Consider the following 19,276-nt stretch of genomic DNA (forward strand, 5'->3'; position numbering starts at 1 on the left):
TCAGTTTCCACACAATGCACTGTGCTATGCTCTTCCAAAGCACATATACAAAACAAAAGCACATAGCACATGTGGTCTTTACAATACATATTTTAAAATGAAAGAAAAACATGTCAACGCAAGTTAAATAACAGCAGCTCAATATTCACAATAATGATGATGGAACATCAAATAAAAACTTTATAAGACTATGGGGAAATACCACTGAGATATAAAATTAGTAGATAAAATAGTAAAAGATTAAAAATTCCAAAGAAATGTTTATGTACATAAACCTATTATAACACTCATCATAAAACTAATGAGGAAAAACAATTTTCCAAACAATATCTATCTTAAGTCTCTTGAAAATAAACATAGTTCAAAATAAATAACATTTATGGTATTTACTAAAACTGTGACAATCCTATAAAAAAATCATCTCCATGCTTGGTATTCTTAAGGGATACGTGACCCAAGATGAATTAAAAGGAGAGGTTAAAAAGAGAATTTACAGAGGGAGAGAGAGATTCATGGCTAAAGGATATTAACTTTAGACCAAGATCAACCATTCATCAAAGCTGAATGGGGCCCAATTGCTGTGGGTTAAGGATTTTTACACATCCTGTGTGATAAACTGTTCTCTCTCAGGTCTGGCTGAGCAGCCTCAGAGCACCCAGCACACCTCTAGGGGGTCATCTGTGTGGTTGGAGATTGAGACCATGAAGCTGACTTGGAGATTCAGGCTGTTTCACCATCTGTGGGTGGAGGTGGACAGGACTGGATCAAGAAGTTAGGTCCTTGAGCATCTTAAATAGACAATCAGTGACTCTGTCATCAGTCCAGGGATGCAGAGTTTTGTGCCTCCCCTCAGGCCTCCACAGTTCCAGGACTTCCAGGCAATGAGGTGCGATCCCGGCCCCACACCCAGAGCTCCGGATCATAAGCTTGAATCTGGAAAGAAAAGAGCCCCCACCAAAGCTGATGACTTTACAGGATATTGAGGGTTTTGAAGTTATGGTTAATTTATTTTTCCATTCCTTAAGATTACTTCACCTTGATTTGGACTTTCTAGTCACCATGATTCAACAGTCTGCAAATATCTAAAACTATTGAGAGGCTAATTCTATTAACTAAGTTCTGTCAGCTACAAAGGAGGTGACATAGCAAGGTGTAATTATTAGATTTATTTAGCCTGGTGACAAATGAAGTAGCCATATATGGATGTCACAACATTATATCAGCTATTACTAACATGGACGATACTTATGAGGACATATTATATATAATATAAGGCATGGGACATCATATTTTCAGCTTTCTTTCAAATAAAAATTGAATAAACTTTCCTATTTTATATTAGATAAGTAAATTATGCTAGCTGTGTAGAAAGTTTTGTAAATGCTTTGGCAGATACAATCCTTTGCGTGTCCCATCTAATAAAATTTTAAAAGTTGTATTTATTAAGAGACAAGCTTTATCTTTGTCTCTGATTTGAGTAGAATAATGGTTTAATGTTAGTGATGTTTCTGCTTGGGTCTATCAAAACAACTTAGTTACATGGTTAGATGCATCTTTAATCATTGAAACCTTAGTACAGTTTCTACATAATTATAAGCCTGGCATATACATAGTTTTGGATGATTTTTGTTTAAAACAAAAGAGTTCATCCCAGAGTTTGAGACAAATAATTAAACTAATTCTAGTTAGCTCCAAAGTATTAATTAATTGTCCAAATATTCTACAAATGAAAAAAAAATATTTCACCATAAAATGTTACAATTTGTGAATAATTTTAATCTGGTATAAAGATTCCTTTCATCTCATTTATCCACTTTCTTTAAAATAAATCATAATTTACAATTGTTAGATGTATCTATACATAAATACATATTAAAGACCAAAGATATATGTCTAAAAATCTCTTAAATCTGCTGGAATTTATACTAAAAAAAGTCACTTAAATCTGCTTTAAACTATACTTCCCTTATTGCATAGAAATTAAACTTGGCTTTACATTTTGAATATACTTTACTTTTTGTTCAGATATGAAATTCATTTTCTTGAATTGGGACTTTCTTTTATTGAATCACTTATGTATATCTGGTAAATTTTCATGAAGTTTTTGTTAGATGTTATACAGTAAATTGTGATACACGTTTGGTTCACTAACCAAAAAAACAAAACTGAAGAGTGGCTGGGGAGTCCTTCCCTCCGTGCATAACCTCCACAGCTTTCTCCTCCCCAGAGCCCACCTGCAGCCACCCACCTTCCTGTGTCTCTCCAGTCAGCCCATCCCTCTCCCTCCACAAGCACACACAGCACCACCCACCTCCTCACACTCCTCCCTGGAAACCCGAGTGTTCCAGCGCATGGAGCAGAAAAACTGATAGCGCAGTTTGTGGAACAGGGGACGCTGGGCGTAGCTCTTCCCATAGAGGAAATGAAAGATGTCTTGTTTAGGAGCCTGGTTGTCCTCCTCCATGTCATTGGCCAGGTAGCTGGGGAAAGAAACCAGGTTGCTCTTTAGAGGCACAACCAAGAAGGACCTGCCCTTGGAGTCAGCTTCCCAAAATGGACTCCCAGAGGACCATCTTCAGACAGGACTGCACCAGCCCTATTAAGTGTTACGGAGGACCATGCCTTAGTCCAGAGGACTCTGCCAGACACAGACCTTCTGAAGGACTCCAACCTTTTTCTAGAAAGCATTGAGCAACACAGTTGTGGGAGAGGCCTAAGGGGTGGTTGCACCCATCTTGGAAGGATTTTCAGGGGGTGTGTAGAAAGAGCCACAAATGTGAGAAGACTCCTGTAAGAAGAACCAGAGGGGACCACCCTACACTGGACCTGTGCCAGGCTGGGAAGGGGCATCTGTCTTGGAAATCCAGAGGCAGAAAACAGAGCAATGTTGGTATAGATACAGGAAGGAAGAGCAGTCAGATGTGGCTGCACCTCCAGTCTCTGCCAGGGACAGGAGGTGCCCATGCTTTCCTGCACTCCTCTCAGGTGGGCTTTGTGTTTCCTTGGTTTCCTTGAATCTTTTACAACTGGCCTTTAGGGAGCATGTGTGTTTGCTTTGACTAGGGAAGTGTGGAAAAGAAAAACAAACTATACTACAGTGCTGTGATCTCGTGTACACGGAGCAAACAGGACAAAGAGGCTAAAAGTAAAAGAAAGGTTAGTGTCCCTCTGCTCCCCTCCTACCCTCCCAGGTAGTGAGTCCTGATTGATGAAGGAGACCAAATACTCACAGGGCCACAAAGAAGTGGATTCTCTGGTACTGCCAGGAGAAGAGGCCAGCCCGGCTAAAATAAGCTATGACCATAGACAGGAGGTACTGATGGAGAGAGAAGAAAAACAGAGAGAGGTCACATCCTGGAAGAGGAGGAAAGAGGGGACAGAGGAATGGGAGTCTGGGGTGAAGAGTGCCCCTGAGAGAAGGTCGCCAGTAAGGAGACTTGCTGTTTTGGGGAAGGACCTGTGACAGTCGGAGCAGTCGGGGGAAGAGGAGGCTTAGTGTGTACTGTAGGATCAGCTCTGAGGAGACCTTTTGAGGGAAGGCATGTAGGTGAGCTGGGTGAGGAGGGTCTTGGGTAAGCTGGAGAACGGGGGGTCCCAAGAAGTGTAAAGAGGAGAGGAGCCCAGAACCTCAGGTGACAATAAGCAAAAGGGGGTAGCCATGCAAGACTGTGGACTTGGGCTTGAAGCCCAAAGCACCCCAAGAAGAAGCAAGGTCCACCTGTCCTCTCTGCAGGAAACTGCTAGGTCCTGAAGGGAGATGTGACAAGCCACAAAGGAGCCAGGACTTGGCACATTTTGTTGGCTTTATGTGGAGGCAGAGGGAAGGACCATGGGGCTAGAAATCCCTCCCCATCCAGGCTGTGCTGGAGCAGGAACACTGCCCAGTGGAGAACAACCTCACCTTGTCAGACACCCTCAGGTTCTTGTCCCAGGCCAGGAATCTTTTGACAACAGGATCCTCTGTGAACAGAACACTGATGTTAGTTGGGAACCAGAAGGGGCTTCAATGGGAGATAGAGAGCAGAGAGGAGAACAGGACCTCCCTTGGAGAAGGTGTGGGATTGTTGCCCAATAGAGGTGGATAGGAAGAGATCAGGAACATTCCTGGGAAAGTTGCTTGGACCTGAGACTCCCCCCCACCAGGGAAACAACTGAGTGAGGGTTTGTGTAACAGAAAGGTATCTGTATGAGTAAGAACTTCTAGTAAACTGTGGGGGCCCATCATCCCCCCTTATAACCTTAGAACCAGAGTTATTAGGTCATTTCTCCTTAGATAGTTACAACAGTGTGAACATGGTCCCATTAACCACCTCTCAGGGAGGATGAAATGTATTACAGCCACAATGTCTGCAATCAGTGAGGATAATTGGAACCAAGCTCTGTGATCCCAAGCAGGGTCATTTTTCAGGTGTAATGTAATCATCCATCATCTAAGAGTTTCACAGGGTACATGGGTCCTGAGTCCTCCAGGAATGGGGATCTCAGGGATAGCAGGGCTCTTTGGAAAAGTGCAGAGGCTGTAAGTTCCTTCTTTGTGTAAAGAGCAGGATTGGAGGGCGCTACCTGGGTGTCTCCCTACCTAGAAGCCTCTTGAAAACCTCATGGTGTTCTGGTTGCACCAAGTCCATGCGCCGTTTTTTGAGTTTTATTTTGTGGTCACACAGTGACTCCACATCCCAGGGGTGATTTAGCCCACTTTCCACATCCTCCAGCTCATCCTCAGATTCAGTGGAGGACTCTCTCTTTCTCTTTATGCCAGTGGTCTCAGGCAGGAGTCCAGATTCTACCCAGAGTGCAGAATCAAAAATCCCCGGGGGATCATCCTCCGAGTCTCCCTCAGATTCTGAGGTCCACTCTCTCTTCCTCGAGGACCGACATGGGAGGCAGGGTTTTACCCACAGAGCTGAGTAAAGGAAGCAGAGTCAAGCTCCTGAATTTGGAACTCATCCTTTCATCCTCTGATCCCAGTTCACCTCCCACCCCCAGACCTTCAACTGTTACCTTCTTCTGAGCTATTGTTCAACCACTCCCCTTTGCTGATAAACATGTGCCCCTGATTCTCCTTACCAGTGTCCCATCTCCCTGTTCCTCAAAACTCTTCCTCATTATGTACACTTTCTTCCATGGGGGGAGTGACCCTTTTTACACCTCCTCTACCTACTTCGTGAACTTAGATCTCATCTTCTAACCCAACTCCTTTCTCTACAGATTTTCCATCCATGTGGACTTCCTTGTCCCATGGCAAGGAACTTCAAACTTCAAAAGTGGGCTCCTTAGTCTACCTTTCCTGGCTTCTCTACCCCTTCCTTCCTCCTTACCAGTCATCCTGTCAAATCAGTTCTCACTCTAGCTCCCTCACCTGATGGACCTGGGACCTCATCATCTACCACCACCTCCAGGTGGGTTTCTGAGGTGTTCGGCTGGGAAGGCGATTGCCCAGACTGGGAGATTTGTTGATCCGCCATAAGTTCTCCCATACTCTGTCTTCCTTCTACAAAACCTAGATTCTTGCTAAGGCAAAGCCTTCTTCCAGAATTTGGTTGAATAGGAGTCTGTTCGCTCTTCTCCAAACAGGAGAAATCAGGTGAGGAACAGTTCTGAGGACAAACTGTTGCCCACTGCACTCCCAGTGGTCCACAGAGTCTGTCCCTTCCAATCAGGAAGGTTGGAAGCCTCTGATGTCATCGCTTATTCCAACCTGGCAACCAGTTTGAAGGAAAACACCTGTAACTGTCAGACTGGTGTGTGCACCTGTCCTAGAGTTCTAGAGGAGATGGCCTCTGCTGTGACTGACCCAAACTCTGTCCACCTTGCCAAACTACCCTACGGGTCTCTGACCCCTTTTTCACTTCTGTCTAGACATCGGTTCTTCTCTCCATTTTCAACACAACACATGTTAGATACCCAACCTCTGGGCATTTCCATTTCAGAGCTCAGTGCAGTGGGAGATTAAGGAGTATGGCAAGGAAGAAGGGGGAGGGCAGAAATGACAAGACTTCCCAAGAAGGAGCTCAGTATGTACAAAAGAACCCACGTACACTGAATTATCAGTTGAAAAAGTTAAATGGAAACACTCAGTTTAGCAAATCTAATTGGCTACATGCCACTGGCCACTGTTTTCTGAAATCTGCCCTGGGAATACACACACTGCATTTAGGTATCCTTGACTCAAAGAGTCCTTATGAAGACATAAAATCATAGAAAATTCTATGCATGCTCACAGTCTTTGCAGAGTGTCAACACTTTCTGGGAGTCCATGGATCATCTCAAATGAGGCCCTCACAACTGAGCAATATCCTGTCTCTAAAAAAAATATAAAAAAGGGATGGGAATGTGGCTCAGTGGCCAAGTGCCCCTGGATTCCATCCCTGGCCCCCCCAAAAAAAAAGTACTGGGTAAATAATATTTCCATGGCAGGGCACACGGTATCAGACTACATGGCCTGATGATGGATGTGGTTATCTACAAAATGATGACAGTTTTATTCAAGTCTGTGTTAATATTTTATTTATTTATTCATTTAATATTTATTTTTTAGTTGTAGTTGGACACAACACCCTTATTTCACTTGTTTATTTCTTTTTTTTTTTAGAGAGAGAGAGGGGGAGAGAGACAGAGAGACAGAGAGACAGAGAGAGAGAGAGAATTTATTTATTTATTTCAGTTTTCAGCGGACACAACATCTTTGTTTGTATGTGGTGCTGAGGATCGAACCCGGGCCGCACGCATGCCAGGCGAGTGCGCTACCGCTTGAGCCACATCCCCAGCCCCACTTGTTTATTTTTGTATGTGGTGCTGAAGATCCAACCCAGGGCCCCGCATGTGTGAGGCAAGCGCTCTACCGCTGAGCCACAACCCCAGCCCCTGTGTTAATGTTTTAGATCATGGTAAATTCAAGGAAAATTCAAGGACTGACATGATTGTATATATAAAAGGCATGGGCTAGCATATAGGGGGTAATCCCAAACTGTCCATCACGAATGCTCCACCCCTCTCTGTGCTCTAGCAGTCTGTATTTCCCAGCTATAGAGTCAATAACATCTTTCTTAGCTTTAGTACATAGTGTTTCTAATATGAAACACACAGAAAGCCCTCTTTTCTCTCTGGTATAACCACTACCTAGCTTGGAGTTGGTGGCCATTTCACCAGCCTGTGTGCCTCCAGGACCCAATGACAGGCTGCCTGCACATCCACTGAGGACATACAGTGTGCAGGACAATACCTTTCTCGTTTGAAGTCACTGAGATGTCTGAGATGTTTCCATGACATAACCTAATGTATTGGTCAGTCTTTTGTGGCAAAATACTGAAATAATCCACTTAGAAGGAGGAAAGGTTTATTTTGGCTCATGATCCCAGAGGTTTCAGTCTCGGGTTGCTTGTCCTGTTGCTGAAGGCCTGTGGGTGCCCAGAATCTCATGGTTAGAACATAAAGCATAGGAGGTCTGTTGACCTCATGGCAGTCAAGAAGGAAAGAGAGAAACAGGAAGGGGCCCATGTTCCAACCTCTCCTCAAGGGCACACCCTCATTGACTTGACCACCTCCTAACACTAGATCCCACCTTCTAAAGATTTCATCACCTCCCAGTAGCACTACAAGCTGGCGACCAAGTCTCCAATACATGGGCCTTAGGGGACACTGCAGATCCAAACCACTGTCCCTAGCACATATTCTGATTTTAAATCATTATTGGAAATTAATGAAAGATTTTTGGATTTAGAATTGCTTTATTTTTCAAGTGTTACCTACCATTCAGCCCAAATTATCTCACTGAGACGGGCTAGAAGATATCTGTTATTGTGTGCAAATATATGCAAACCAGTATTTTATGATGCCAGTGGACAAAATGAGGTATGTTAGAAATAGTTCTGTTTTCACATTGTACTCTTAGTGGGGTGAGCTGCTGGGACTTCATGTCTGCAACTGTGCATGTGTGCTGTGTCTCTTGTTCAGGATGAGTTTTCCAGGCATGAAAATACTTTTAAGTCTACTAAGTGACATGTCATTTTTCTTGATTTCTTCTTTACAAAGCATATAAATGGAGTGGTGATCTTAAATCTGCTGCTGCTCTTTGACAGTGGTAAGGCTGCTATAGCTAGGAAAAGTAGGTGACTACACAGCAATCAGACAACATTCTGCAGAGATAATAGATTCCAACCAATCTAATTCTCCATTGTTTGATTTTTACTTAAACCTAAGGAAAATCTGTCCATTTCCCACATGAGGCAAGTCCAAACAAATTTAGAATCCAGGCTTAGGAAGCTGGCTAACTGAAGTTTAAAAGCTTACATCCACATTACAAATCTTTTTGAGATCAGTTAGACAAATATTAGTTTGCTCAAAAGATACAAACTACAGTCTTATGATTTTATCAGTGGATTCCTTTGGAGAGAATTTGGCAAAGTATATGAAAATTATCTGAAATATAAATACTAACAGCAAAATGTAGAGGCATAAATAGAAACTATGTGACAACTGTAGGTAAGAGAAACAAATAAAACTAAGTGCCATTAAAAAATCATAAAAGTGCCAGAGTGAAGAAGGGGGCATCACAATACCAGGCCTTAAACTATACTACAGAGTTATAGTAACAAAATTGGCATGGTATTGACACCAAAATAGACATGTAGACCCATGGTACAGAATAGAAGACACAGAGATAAACCCACATAAATACAGTTATCTCATACTAGACAAAGGCACCAAAAACATACATTGGAGAAAAGACAGCCTCTTCCACAAATGGTGCTGGGAAAACTGGAAATCCATATGCAGCAAAATGAAATTAAACCACTATCTCACTCCATGCACAAAACTCAACCAAATAGATCGAGGACCTAGGAATCAGACCAGAGACCTTCATGTAATAGAAGAAAAGTAGGCCCAAATCTTCATCATGTCAGATTAGGTCCTGACTTCCTTAACCAAACTCCTAAAGTGTAAGAAATGAAGTCCAGAATTAATAAATGGGATAATTCAAATTAAAAAGCTTCTTCTCAGCAAGGGAAACAATCAGTAATGTGAAGAGAAAGCCCACAGAGGGGGAGAACATCTTTACTACATGCACATCAGATAGAGCACTAATTTCCAGAATATATAAAGAACTCAAAAAACTTAACACCAAAAAAATAAACAACCCAATCAATAAATGGGCTAAGGAGTTGACCAAACACTTCTCAGAAGAAGATATACAATCAATCAACAAATATATGGAAAAATGTTCAACATCTCTAGTAATTAGAGAAATGCAAATCAAAACTAATGTAGGATTTCATCTCACTCCAGTCAGAATGGCAATTATAAAGAATACAAGCAATAATAAGTGTTAGCAAGGATGTGGGGTTGGAATAAATTTCAGCCGCAGCTAGCAGCTACGAGCAGCTCAGAAATGCTTGAAGTATCCACGTTCGTTCAGGCCTGACAGGAGGGCCTACAGGATGGGGTGAAACCACATACTCAGCACTTGTGGTTTATGTTGCCAAACTACCAGACCAGGAAAACAAGAGTCAGGGGCTTCAGGGCATGAAACCCCAGACTCAGTAAGGGCCAAAGACCCTTCCAGATTGCTTTCTGCCACAACAGCAATATTTAGAGTTTCCACACAGTGTGGTTACATTAGGCAGAAGATGATTGGCTTATGGATGTTGTCTTGCTTATGTATGATTGACAGGCACACCCCACTCAAACCCTATAACAGTTGTGTGCATTCCAAAAATAAACTGAGCTACTGGACGACTGGGTCTCCAGCCAGTTCTCTCACCAGCTCCTGGAGTCTGTGCGTTGATTCCACGTCTCTACTCCCCCCCACACACACACACACAAGGTAGCCGAGTGACCATCGACCACGAAGGGACTTAGGAACACATACATGTGGGGGAAAAGGTACACTCATACATTGCTGGTGGCACTGCAAATTGGTGCAACCACTATGGAAAGCAGTATGGAGATTCCCAAGAAAACTTGGAATGGAACCACCATTTGACTCAACTATCCCATTCCTCTGTCTATACCCAAAGGACTTAAAATCAGCACACTATAGTGACACAGCCACATCAATGTTCATAGCAGCTCAATTCACAATAACTAAACTGTGGAACCAACCTAGATTCCCTTCAACAGATTAATATATAAAGAAACTGTTATATATATAATAGATATTATTCAGCAATAAAAGAGAATAAAAATATGGCATTTGCAGGTAAATGGATGGAGTTGGAGGGCTGAGGTTGTGGCTCAGTGGTAGAGCACTCTTCTTGCACATGGGAGGCCCTGGGTTTGATCCTCAGCACCACATATAAATAAATTAAATATTGTGTCCAACTACAACTAAAAAATAAATATTTTTTAAAATGGATGGAGTTGGAGAACATCATGTTAAGTGAAGTAGTCCAATCTCCAAAAAACAAAGGCTGAATGTTCTCTCTGATAAGTGGATGCTAATAATGGTAAGGAGGCATAGGGAGAATAGAGGAACTTTGATTGGGCAAAGAGGAGGGAGGGAAGAAGGGTTTGGAGGCAGAAAAGATGGTAGAATGTGATGAACATCATTACTCCAGGTACATATGTGATTGCACATATGGTGAGACTCTACATAGTGTATAACCAGAGAAATGAAAAGTTGTGCTCCATTTGTGTACCATGAATCAAAATTCATTCTGCTTTCAAGTATAACTAATTAGACCAAAAAAAAAAAAAGAAAAGAAACATAAGTAAGTGCCGTCCATTCATATCTTAACAACAGAACTGTACATAGGGATGTACATTATGTTACAAGTCCAAGCCTGCGAATAAAAGGGAATATTTAGCAGCTTGTTTGGAAAATAGATTAAATGTTAGAAAAATGAAAAAGTTAATCAAAGTTAATGCAAAAACAATCAAGAATTGATTTGGTATGACAGAGTGGACAACTTCCCTGCAAGGGGGAGACAAAGTTGATGCAAACCCAAAGCACTTGAGAAAGCACATCCCATTTATGATGGCTAAGACAAAAGAGATGGAAGGTACCAAAATAAATAAAATAAAATAAATGCATTTTTGTCCATCTTCACTACCAAAAGAATGTTTTAAGTATTAAAATGTAGAATAAGATGAACAAGCACACTGATAAGGACATGCTCTAAAGACAGGACAAAAATCGAGCACACATAGCCCAGCAAAGATGTGGAGAACCTGTAACTCCCTTCACATCACTGGTGGGAGTGGAAAATGGTGGAAAACAGTTTGTTCGCTCCTTGACCAAGTAAACACAGACTCCCCGTATGAACCAGCAATTCCATTCAGTGTATATTCCCAAAGAACTGAAATCAAGTACCCCAACAAGGATCCATACACACATGCTCAAGCTGCATGATTCACCAGAGCCAAAGAGGGAAAACCACTCCAATGTCTATCAGTAGATGAATGGGCAAACAAAATGGGTTTTATCTTTATGAAGGAATATTATCAGTTAAAGAAGGAATGAAGTGCTGGATGTGCTGCTGTATAGATGTAAATATACAGCCATTGTGCATTCATTGTCTGTCATTCACAAATTCACCCTCTTTTCTTGCTCTGTGATCATGGACCTGGTCCTTGTAAATCTCACTCCTTTGTCATCCTAACTGGTAAACCTTGTCTGGAGGGGATTCTGGGAGAGAGATGGAGCTTGATTTCACACTTAGTCCCCTCTTTTGTTAGACAAGGAAACTGTACTCAGAAAGTTGTCCCAGTCATACAGCAATAAGTGACAACTGGAGATAAAGCATGGGTCTGCTGCTGCTGCCCCCAAATTCACCTGCTCTGTAGTTTTTTTCCCAATTCAGCCCCTGTCCACTCCCTAACAGATGAGAGCATACAGCTGGAAACCCTCATTTTGCAGAGCCTGGTTTTCTTTTCCATTCCTCACCCTGATATTGAACCCTATCTTGGTTCCCAGCTGGTTCATTCCATGTTGGTCTCCATTCCACCTCCTGGCCAAGGACTTATGCTCCCACAATATGTGATGCACCTGCATCAGATGCTGAGTGCAGGTGTGCTGTTGGCTCAAGGAAGTCCTGCAGGGGGCTCAGAGGTGCGACCTATCCATCTAGGTGTCCAGTGGCAGGTGCTGAGTCTGGAGTGGTTGAGAACAATCACCAACTACTTAGGACCTACAACTGTGGGTCTCTAAGGTCAAACAAGGAAAGCAAGTCACAGAAAGGCTCCTTGACTTGCCCAACACCTTACAGACATTCTCTAACAAAAACCTGCTGGGCTATGTGGGCTCGATTTTTGGCCTATCTTTAGAGCATGTCCCTATCAGTGTGTTTGTACATCTTATTCTACATTTTAATACTTAAAAAAATTCTTTTGGTAGTGAAGATGGACAAATACCTTTATGTTACGTTATTTTATTTTTTTTTTAATGTGGTGTTGAGGATCTGTGCCTCACACATGCTAGACAAGCAAGCGCTCTGCCACTGAGCTACAGCCCCAGCCCTACATTTTAATTTTCTTCTAAAAACCCTTCTGGATTAGAGGCAGTTATTCTATACATGGTTTATCATTTTAGTATTTTTGTGAGAATGTATTTTAATCTTAAAATATATAGTAGAATTATCCTGTGTGCATGAATATCTTTGCACTTAGAATTTGCCACTCTTGTCTACCAATTTGGCCAGGTGATTGTTCAGGAATTTGGAGAGTTGTTTTTCTGAGAATTCTTTAAAGTCCTGAGATCTTCAGGTCTTAGACCAAGGAGGAAATAAGTCACATTGTTAGTTTTAGGGCACATCAGTTTCCTTATGACAAACCCACATTGTCATAGAAACCTTATAGAGTGAGTAAATAGGTTTTATCTTTTCTTTCTATTCTGGCAACAGTTAAAAGTGTAGTGTTGAGGATGACTAAAGACTTTCACCGCTTAAGTGCCCAAGGTCAAAGTAGAACAGAGATTTGGAGTGCTGTATTTCATCTCTTATGGCTTGAATATGAGATGTCCCCCAAAAGCTCATTAACAATGAGCTCAGGTGAACAATGTTCACAGGTAGATTGTGAGAGCTGCAATCTAATCAGTGAATTAATAATTTGAAAGGACTACTGTACTCAGTGTTAGGTGTAGGCAGATGAGGTGTGGCTAGAGAAAATAGGTCACTGGGGTCACCTGCCTTTGGGTTTGATATTTTTTCCCTGTCGCCTTAGCCCACTCTCCCTGCTTCCTGGTTGCCATGTACTGAGCACCAGGCCCTACTGCCATGGTGCCTCACGTGGGCCCAGAGTCATGGGCTCAGGAGACCATGGACTAAGTCCTCTGAAATCGTGAACCCCAAATAAAGTTTTCCTCGTCTAAATTGTGCTTGTCGGGGATTTGTGTAACAGCAATGAAAAGCTGACCAACAGTACAATAAAAGTGTATCCTTGTTCTGTCATTTATAAGGATTAGTGCTATGTAGCAACTTACTTTTAAACTGTGGGTTTAAAAGCAGGCATTACTTCAAACCTGCAGGAGAAACACCTAAATAACCTACAGCAAGATTGCACCCTGTAACCAGGCATGCTGGTGTGCATCTGTAATCCCAGTTATTGGGGAGCTGAAGCAGTAGGTTCTCAAGTTTGAGGCCAGCCTCAGCAATTTAGTGAGACCTTGTCTCAAAATTAAAACTTTAAAAATGGGATGGGAATAGTAAATCAGAGATTTTTTTCACCTCAGTGATAAAACAGGGGTTCAATCTCCAATATTTAAAGAAGAAAATAAAAAATATAGTTCACACTGTAAAAGGGTAACCCCAGACAGGTGGGGGAACCCATCTTAGATAGAGTTATGTGGTGAAGGCGATCCCCCACTCACTGTCTTGACAGGGTCACAGTGAGAAAAAGTTTTGGCAAAGCCGCTCTCCCACTGTCTTGACAGGGTCACAGTGAGGATGAATGCTGGCAAAGCCACGCTGGTTGGTGGGAAACGAGACCCTTTTTTATGTAATTGGGACTTTTCATTTTCATGCTTATGTTTCTGACAGGAGGCATGAGTATGTTAAATGCCAAAAAATTAAATTTCAGATGGCTAGAACATAACAGGTAGTTCATGCCTTGGAGGCTGTTCTACTACCCCTCAGCATATCAAGGACAAAGTAGAAGGCTGTTCTTCTATCTCGGTACATTGTGGACAAACCTAATAACGGAAAACAATCATCCTTTGAAAGGTCATGAGAATTTTAGGCACCACATTGATTATTTCAACTAGAACCCAAGCCCATATTTCCGGGCTCTTAGAAAACCTAATCATTATGCTTATTTCACAAAGTTCACCACATGCAGTTTCATTTTTGATTAAGGAAAGTTATATTATACACTTAGGAAAGTGAAAACATATAAATATATATTCTTCTCTTTTTATAAACCCTTTCTTACTTTACATAGGGATATATGATGAGCATAGTTAATATTGGTGGAAAGTGGATTGATTTTTAGAACTTACTTTCTATTGAGAAAGATTATAAAGATATGAGAACTAGTGCACCTTGACTGAGAAACAAAGAAACTCTTTGAGAAAGCAGCTCAACCAGTTTTATGAGAATAAATTTAAGAATTAATTAAAATAGCTTTATAAGACACAGTTTTAGAATGATGTTAGAAATATTATTTTATTTAGATTCTTAAGTTTAGAAATTCTTAAGTTTTTAGTTGTAGAGGTTTCTGATATGTTTTAAGAATGATTCATAAATTTTAGGATATTAAATATAAGATTTAAAGGGACTTTTTTAGATGGGAATTTTAGATTAGAAATAAAGTACAAGTGTACTTTAGGTTAATGATTGGTTAGGAGACTTAGAGTCTGGTTAAGTAGTTTGGCATTAGTTAATAAGAAAATAACATACCTTGGGGAAAAATAGTAAATCTTGGGAAAATCTGAAAAATGTAAATTAGTGACGTATTTTATTAATGATTCTGTACTTTTAATAATTACATAACTGAAGGTCATATCCTGGAAAAATGTAAATTAATGTTACATTGTTTGTACCCCCAATCATGGTTAAGGAAATGTCATGTCTTGGCAAAGTTTTAAATTATATAATCAATGACGTATTCTGAATCTATAATGATGAGAAAAATTGTAATAAAAGATGACCCAGAGAAAGCTGCATTAGCTCTCTCTCTCTGGAGATTGCTCCAACGGAACGATTCCTGTCTCATCTTTTCGCCGACGCCACTCATCCTTCAGGACTCCCTGGACCCCGCTAGGGCAGGACCCCGGCAGTTATGATCCCTGGGAAATTCCACCTCAGACTGCTAGAGGGAAAAATCTCAGAAAGACTCTTCTTGAAGCCCATTCAACCAGCATCTAACCTGAAGAGCCATTTGGGAAGGCACCTAAGACCAATTCCTCCTCACCTATGCCTCTCTAACAAGGAATCTGAGCAGAACAAATGAGTGTCATCACGTGGACAGGAGGGGCTCCTTTCAGGGGCGCTGTCTCTAATGAACAAGAGAGAAAGGGGGCCCTGGAGGTGATTGATGTGTGCCAAGCTTGGTTCTGTGAGCTTCCTCAACAACGGCACCTTTAAACCTCACAGAAATCCTAAGGCAGCAGTTTTTCCATGAATCAGGGGAACAAGGCTCATATCAGATTCCTTGTCCAGGAAGTCTGACCCCAAAACACAAGTCTGACCCCAAAGCTCATGCTTTTCTTATTTAGAATTCCCATAAGGCACTGTGGTTTCTATCAAAAATATTTCTCTACCTGCTCTCTTGGCCAGGGTATGAGGCAGCAGGAAACTTGATTCAAACTCTCTGACTGGACAGGAGTGGATTGGTGCCTGTGAGTCATCATTTCACACACACCTGGACTGGGAGTGTAGATCAGTGGTAGAGCACTTGCTTAGCGTGGGACAAGGCCCTGGGTTCCATCCCCAGCATTACAAAAAAAGAAACACACACACAGACACAGATACACAGAGACAGACACACACACACACACACACACACACATGAACATCTCAATGAAAACCAATAATTACCTGATAATCTTTCTTCAAGAAGCAAAAGTAGGAGCAGGGTAAGGGACAGGAGCTTGCCAGGCATTGCTAAGGGGCCATGATCCTCCTGCAGGGACAAGCTGCAGCGGCACCACGTGCTTATGAGCCCAGTCCACACCCCTGCCCACAGCCTCCTAGGGGCTAATAAGCCTATATTCCTCCATTGGCCTTCTGATTACTGGTGCATTTCCTAAAGCACAGGACCTTCATTCTTTTTTTTTTCTTTTTTTTTTTATCACTCAAATGGAGAAAAGGCAAAACAGTTACAGAGGCTGGTAGAAATATACAGTCTGTGGCTATTTTAATTAAAGTTAAAATAGCCAACTGTGAGAATGGCCTTAGGCCTGAGCCTAAGCAACTCCATTTTAAAAACTCCAGTTTGAAACCTGCAGTCTCACCATACATGCCTAAAGAAGCCCTCCAGTGTGGCCCTCAGACACAAGCAAGTCACTTCCCCTCACCCTGATAAACTCAGAGTGAAGCCTCTGGCAGGCTGTCCTCACCTGATAATAGGGAAAGGTAAAAATATCAGGGTGGGGACCACCAGGTGAGATGTTTTAACCCCAGGGTAATATGATGTTACTGAGAAATCCAGTGGCAGCTGATAAGGATGGAAAGGGGGGTCAAAAGCTCCCAAATTTAGTATAAATAATAGAGCAAATGAACATTCAGCCAGCCAATACTGATGCACACAAGCTGGAGTGCCTGATAATGACCTGGACTGACAGCCCATCACTTGTCTTCAGTTGCTGACCCTCTGCATCTTCCTCACCACTCTCAAACTCTACAGGCACATCTTGACTCTGGTGAGAGCTGCAACTTCTTCCTAGGACCACCTCCTCAGCCGGCTGTCAGCTCCACCCCAGGAAAAGCCTGATCACCTGACCTGATCACTGCTGTCTGAGTGAGTGTGCATCTGCTGGACTTAAAGCCTTTTGGTCTGACACTTGAACTTAGCATGCAGAGGGATGTCTGTCATTAGCCTGTCATGATTAAGTGTGCTGCAGTGCTTAGAATTAATTAATCCACAGAATTGTTTGCTGTGAATTGTTATGTCTATTGCAGTGTCGAGAATTAAGGATTGTCATTTTCTTGATTAAGAACTTATAGAGTGAAATTGTATTGAGTGATTTGAGTGAATAAAGCATTGAAAAGTGCAGAAGCGTGTAGACATTCTTTATTTCTCCCCTTCAACTGCATAATCACACCTTTTGCCCATTGCAACATCAACTTCAAAGTTTTTTGTTTTTGTTAGTATTGGGGATCAAATCCAGGGCCTTGCACAAGGCAACTTCAATTTTATGTGGGAAATTTACTTATGTAGATGTCACATCCTCCTCCATAGGTGCTAGACCAATTACACAGTATACTCATCCTTCTTTCTTTTTTTTAAAATTTTAGGTGTATATGGACTCAATGTCTTTGTTTTTAAGTGGTACTAGGGTCACACCCAGTGCCTCACACTTGCGAGGCAAGTGCTCTACCATTGAGCTACAACTCCAGCCCTCATCCTTCTTTCTCACAGCAAAATCAATACCATTCATTGGAGACTTTATTTATGCCTCACCACACTCAAGTCTACTTATGGGACAGAGGCAGTTGTACTTTGCTTGTTCACTGGTACCTTTGCTTACATTCCATTTGTAAGTGACAATTCATAGGATGTTACCCTTTAAAATTTACCTTTTCCAAGTAGCTTTCCTGGATAAGACCATAACTTTGCTATCACATGATTCAATTATCTAGTTTTTAAAGTCTGAATTCCCTATTTATTTTCTAATGTTTCACTTAGGTATGCCGCTGCTCTACATAGGAATTCAGTTCCATTTTGACAGCAACTCAATAAAAGAATCTTCAGAGAAATAAGTCCTACCTCAAGCTAATAAGGGTTATATTAAGAGGAAGCAAAGGTGGCTTTTTTGCTATTTGTGTTCTCTTTATATTGTTGAATTACAGACGTGTTGAACTGGGTTCTTATAAAAAGAAATCTAAAGATTAAAGAAATGTTTACTGGAAAAAAAAAGAAAAGAAATGAAAATAACTGAAACAGGGCTTCATAAAGGAAGTCACACAGGCAAGGCCTTTGTTTCTAACACAGGAGGACTTGGCCGAGTCCTGCACTCCAGCTCAGGCACCCTTCTTTAATTAGATGTCATTCTGGCTCACCATGAAATGGTTTTGACTTCTTAGACAATTTTATTTTTACATGGGAATAATGACTACAGGTGGCTTGACATGCTGAGGTTCCAGTTCTTGTTCCGTGCATGGTGCTCTGTGGTGAGTGACCCCAGCTTGTCTGATTTACATGTGCAAAGACAGGTATGAGCCCCACTCAGCCCACCCACTCCTCAGTCTGGGCAGCAAAGTCTGCTGGACCTACTGCTGCTGGATTCCTACCTTTCCTTCACACTCAGAAGGAAGAGGAGACAGACCACAGCCACTAAACCAAGACTAGGATGCTGGGAAGACAGACTGCTACACAAAGCAAAAACCATGAAGCAAGGGGGGGAAAATAAAATGAGGGTTAAACTATGCAGTTATACTGCCAATTTATAAAGACATTATGACCCACACTAAATGAACATACAACGCATCTGGCTCCCTTCCTCCAGACATTTTAATGCAGGAAACAAAAATACTACATCCTCCTTGTGGTAAGCACTGTTAGTGTTCAACACTTTTATATTGATTATGCATCACATAAAAACTAAGTCATAAACATTTAAATTTTTTTTTCAGTTTTAGATGGACACAATACCTCTGTTTATTTATTTGTTTCTATGTGGTGCTGAGGATTGAACTCAGTGCCCCCCACATGCTAGGCATCCACTCTATCACTAAGCCCCAGCCCCAGCCCCAAAGTCATATACTTTCGATTCACATATTTTTACATAAATCAAAACAATATCACAAATCAATACAATGGCAAAATCTGGAATCCAGAATTAAATTTTTTTCCACAAAATACATAAAGTTTGACAGATTGTGGCGTGAAATGTTTGCTGTCCTATAGAGCTTTTGCTGCCCAATGAAAAACAAACCTCCACATGGGATGTTCAAGAGGTCAATTTGTAAGAGAGACAATTCATTCTGTATTTAATGAAATATTTATTTCGGATGGTAACACCAGATAAGTCATGTAAGAGCTCAGTAAAAACAAAAAACAAAACCACAATATAAGAGAGGAGCCTGGGCGGAGGGTGGCAGGGCTGGCTCCCTGGGCAGCCGGCATGACTCAGGATGCTGAGTTGAGCAGGAGGATCTGGGACCTGGAGGGAGGCGCGGCC

At 41.6% G+C, this 19,276-nt stretch overlaps 2 protein-coding genes across 7 annotated transcripts in view; one reads left to right on the forward strand and one right to left on the reverse strand.

The window, feature by feature from the left end:
• The window catches only part of LOC144257048 (uncharacterized), a 69,949-nt gene that overhangs the window by 31,359 nt on the left and 19,314 nt on the right, over positions 1–19,276 (forward strand). For 3 of the 6 annotated variants that reach the window (XR_013344358.1, XR_013344356.1, XM_077803019.1), the window contains exon 3: positions 16,780–16,893. The exons of the other annotated variants lie outside the window; for them this stretch is intronic. The gene's annotated coding sequence lies outside the window, so the exon portion shown is untranslated. The remainder of the gene's footprint in view (positions 1–16,779; positions 16,894–19,276) is intronic. 6 annotated transcript variants of the gene reach the window in all.
• LOC144256972 (speedy protein E4-like) lies at positions 850–5,465 on the reverse strand. The gene is made up of 6 exons (XM_077802909.1): positions 5,365–5,465; positions 4,580–4,800; positions 3,902–3,960; positions 3,231–3,316; positions 2,312–2,480; positions 850–933 (listed from the first exon to the last, which is right to left on the reverse strand). The coding sequence occupies exons 1-6, from the start codon at positions 5,463–5,465 to the stop codon at positions 850–852; spliced, it is 720 nt and encodes a 239-aa protein (XP_077659035.1).

This window comes from Urocitellus parryii, chromosome 9 (genome assembly GCF_045843805.1).
Source record: "Urocitellus parryii isolate mUroPar1 chromosome 9, mUroPar1.hap1, whole genome shotgun sequence".
In the NCBI taxonomy this organism is placed as follows: Eukaryota; Metazoa; Chordata; class Mammalia; order Rodentia; family Sciuridae; genus Urocitellus; species Urocitellus parryii.